The sequence below is a fragment of the Amphiura filiformis genome, chromosome 10 (genome assembly GCF_039555335.1).
Source record: "Amphiura filiformis chromosome 10, Afil_fr2py, whole genome shotgun sequence".
Taxonomy (NCBI): Eukaryota; Metazoa; Echinodermata; class Ophiuroidea; order Amphilepidida; family Amphiuridae; genus Amphiura; species Amphiura filiformis.
Genome location: NC_092637.1, coordinates 42,720,384 through 42,724,943, shown reverse-complemented (window position 1 = coordinate 42,724,943; position 4,560 = coordinate 42,720,384). Strand labels below are relative to the sequence as shown.

Here is a 4,560-nt window from a genome sequence, read left to right as displayed (position 1 = left end):
CAAAATTTAAAATAAACCCCATAGAAATCAGTCTAAACTCCTCTCTAAACTGACATACTATCTGAAGATTTGGGTTCATTTTTTCAGCCAACGTCCTTCCTTTTTGAGAGGGTTGAAAATGTTTAGAGACCCTCCGTCTCTTTACACCAGGGTTCCACTTTAAAGTGTTTGTGAATGCTTTCTTAAGTTGCCTGTTTAATTCTAATCTGTTGTTTTTTAACTATTTAATGCATTCAGATGCAAACCATCGCAGATCTAGACTACAAAAAAACAAATAACGGACAAATAAAGCTTGGGGTCATCTCAATTGGAAAAACCATGAAGTATAACAAGTACCGTCGGATCCGTAGCGGTCGCTGCGGGACAAGGAATTCAATTTTGCAGTGTTGGTGTCTTTGAAGCAGGTTCAAGTTTGACCCCTATTTTGACTTGTAACCCCTCTGTGAGCTTAACCTTTGAGGGCGCTCATCTTAAAATAATGCCAGAAAGGGTATTTCCATCCACACCAAAAAAAAAATCAAAATTATAAAAATTGTGTTCGAAACCAATTTTGGACACTTTTGATGTCCAAACGATTTTCGGGAAAAAGCGTCCTGACATCAAAAGTGTTCGAAACCGATTCGGACACTTTTGATGTCCAAACGATTTTCGGAAAAAGCGCCTTGACATCAAAAGTGTTCGAAACCGATTCGGACACTTTTGATGTCCAAACGATTTTCGGAAAAAAGCGTCTTGACATCAAAAGTGTTCGGAAACCGATTTCGGACACGTTTGATGTCCAAACGATTTTCGGAAAGAAAGCGTCTTGACATCGAAAGTGTTCGAAACCGATTTCGGACACTTTTGATGTCAAACGATTTTCGGGAAAAAGCGTCTTGACATCAAAAGTGTTCGAAACCGATTTCGGACACTTTTGATGTCCAAACGATTTTCGGGGAAAAAGCGTCTTGACATCAAAAGTGTTCGAAACCGATTTCGACACTTTTGATGTCCAAACGATTTTCGGGAAAAAGCGTCTTGACATCAAAAGTGTTCGAAACCGATTTCGGACACTTTTGATGTCCAAACGATTTTCGGAAAAAGCGTCTTGACATCGAAAGTGTTCGGAAACCGATTTCGGACACTTTTGATGTCCACACGATTTTCAGGAAAAAAGCGCCTTGACATCAAGTGTTAAATCCCCTAATTTCCCTTAATTCTTGTCAATTTCCCTTAATTCACCAGTATTTCCCTTAATTCTCTTCAATTTCCCTTAACTTCCCTCAATGTTCCAGTATGGGGCCGGTACCTGCCTTCCCTCTCACCAAGTACCATAGCCATGCGACAAACGATGTTGACGTAACAGCATTTTTTAGAAATTTAGAAAATCGTGTAATGCCCTTTAATGACCTAATTAGCATATTTCGGGGCGAAACTCTTATCCAGTATGGGGCGGTACCTGCCTTCCCCCTCACCAAGTACCATAGCCATGCGACAAACGATGTTGACGTAACAGCATTTTTTAGAAATTGTTGAAAACCGTGTAATGCCCCTTTAATGACCTAATTAGCATATTTCGGGACGAAACTCTTTTCCAGTATGGGGCCGGTATAGGCCCTCCCCCTCACCAAGTACCATAGCCATGCGACAAACGATGTTGACGTAACAGCATATTTTAGCGTTTGTTACTAACGGACTAACGGACTAACAGACTAACGGACTAACAGACTAACGGACTAACGGAGAGACATGGTGACTTATAGAGCTGCTTCCCGCAGCTAAAAAGAATAACACAGACAGGCAATGCATGGAGATTGCAGTTGCTGACAGAACGGGAGTAGCCAAAGCCACATGTTACAACCCAGATGCTTTCTCCAAATTCAAACTGAATAAACAAGTAATCCTCAAGAACTACATAGTAAGAGAGGATAAAACAATTTTCATCACTCGGATCAGTCGAGTTGTTCCAGCGGGATTCATTACCAAAGACTTCTCAATGTTCGACCATGACGCATTGGTGTTACTTAATCCGCCGGATGCTCCAACAAAATCCATCAACGAAGCAAAGAAATCACCAATTAAATCTCATGTTAGTGTTGAAGGGACACTTGTTGAGGTAAGACTCGGCTGTTAATCAAGTTGGTACTGTCAGTCTCACTGTAAACTTTGTTAGGGTGCATCAAACGTCAAATCTGCCCCACAAAGTAAAAACACAGTATATGCATTTCAGATTACATGCAAACTACTTCCTCAAGATATAAGCAGACGGTCAATGCTGTATGATAGCTAAAGGAAGTATCTGCTATATATGCACATGTATGCAGCCTTTAAGCATGGAAGTTGTTTGATCTGAAATTTCACATTTAATAGAAGTATCTGTTATGTTTTATATTTGCACATCCTGCGTTTTATTTTGTGAGGCAGAAATGCCGTCATGTCAAGCAGACTGTCTTCTACCCAGTCTAAAAATGCTCTTAAGGGTAAGAAAATACTCTGTACCAAATTTAAATTCAAATTATTATCTTGTCTGAATATGTTTAGGCTGGCTGCACATGCAGTGCCTTGTAAAGCTTGACTGCATTCCAAGCACTGTATGCAAAGGTTCCAATTTAGGCAGTAGTATTGTATTAAATCAAGTGGCCAGGATTACAATTATAATTAAGCCCATTGAGTTTGTAAATCTGACATTATTTTGAATGTTGACCCTCTGTGAGACTTTTTTGCTGGAAGTGCATATTTCATGAGAAATCCACATACCGTAATTATACAGTTAAGCAGTGTGTACTATTATTAAAATTTGTTTCTTTGCAGGATCATGCTCCAAGGACAGTGACAGTACGGATGGAGCCAGATGTACCAGTTAGAGATATCACGATAGCTGACTCAACTGGAAAGGTCCGTGTGGCATTGTGGAGAAGCTTGGCTAGTTCATCAGTTGAAACAGGGTCGTTCATAAAAGTCACAAATTGTTCAGTGGGACAAACCAAGCGACAAGGCGACTATACAGAAGAGATACAATTATCTTTGACTATGAGCACAACTGTATCGGTGAGCATTATTATATCATGCACTTCATAAATAATCCAATTTTGAAACATGAAAAATTGATGAATCCACTGCCAAGCACACAAAGGGCAGAAAGGTCCCCTTTTCCCTCAAACTCTTATGCAGAACGCTTGTGAAGAAAAGTCAGTTTACTTTTTGATCTTAATCAATACAATATTGTGAGATGAGACATTTTTTTCCCAATTTAAACTTCAAGAATCAAGAACATTTTTTTGTAAGTAAAATTAAATAGCTTTCATAATAACTCATTTTCAGTAAAAGCCTTTGAACCAAAAGCAATTTGACTTATTGACTTTATGTTACATAATTGACTTGGTCATACAGGATAACGTAAAACTAGACACATCTTAAAAATCGGATACTTTTAACCCTATAAGTGGTTTCTACATTGCCAACTATATGCTGCATGTGCTATTCTTTAATTACAGGAACAACTGCACGAAGAAACTATGGAAGGATTGATTATTGGCATTGAGCAACAGGGGCAGAGGTAGAAATGTTTCTTCAGAACAACAAGGACTTCATTACATTGACATGTCCTCAGGCAGTTTTTAATGAGACATGGCCAGAAATTGAGAATGCTGAGCAGTTGGAAGATTCCCTTCCTATCTCTGTTACCATCCGTTATAACAAGAGACAAAGCAAGGGACAAATCACAGAGTGCACAGTTAGACTGTAAACACACAAAATACTACTGTGCAATTCAAAGACAATGCCACTGCTTCTTCAGTTGTTGTTTTGTTTAAGAGTTCTATTTTTCAGAGAAATAAAAGAACAATTTGCACGTACAAGAAGTACACAAGTAAACATGACTATTTCAAAAAATGTGTTGATGTGTCTTAGTATTGTGATTTTGCAAACCACATAGGCCTATTAAGATATTTGTTAGTGTTGCTGAAATTGGTAATTTGAAAATCACAAAGTTATTAAAGGCATAATTCTGTAGAAAATTGAAGAATTAATATGATACGTATACAAGAAGTATTGTGTACATGGTCAGAGGTGATCAAATCAAAGATGCACTTCACATTCCAGTAGCCAAGTGTTAACTATATAAACACAGCCAAAAAAGAAAGTCTCCAGTAGTTCCATCCCCATTTAATCAGATTCTGATGAGTTTATGGCAAAATAATTTATATAATAATTTTCTATACACTCTCCTTGAAGATTGATACCAAATTTGATATCAAAAGTTTAATCATCGTGAGCATAGAAACATTTGTTTGGAAATTCGTGCAATTTTAAAAATGACATAGGGAATTGTATCACGTAGCAGAGCTAGCGTGAGTGCCAAGAATTACGTCGCCTGAATAGGCCGGCAGGTTAAAGGTTTGCCCATGCATGTCAAAATGCAAATCAAATACCCCGCTCTTTCAATTGTGCGCAGGCAAGGGTACAATGATTCCTGTAATCGGGCATGCTTCAGGCCACATAATAAGCTGATACCATGCATTGATTTTTGCGTGGTCAATTCGTAATTTGTCATTTTTAAAATTGCACGAATTTCCAAACAAC

At 38.2% G+C, this 4,560-nt stretch overlaps 1 protein-coding gene across 1 annotated transcript; it reads left to right on the top strand.

Moving 5' to 3' along the window:
• Positions 1 to 1,786: 1,786 nt before the first annotated feature.
• LOC140161902 (uncharacterized) lies at positions 1,787 to 3,063 on the top strand. The gene is made up of 2 exons (XM_072185198.1): positions 1,787 to 2,095; positions 2,791 to 3,063. Exons 1-2 carry the CDS (start codon positions 1,787 to 1,789, stop codon positions 3,055 to 3,057), a joined length of 576 nt encoding a protein of 191 aa, XP_072041299.1. The 3' UTR covers positions 3,058 to 3,063.
• Positions 3,064 to 4,560: the final 1,497 nt, after the last annotated feature.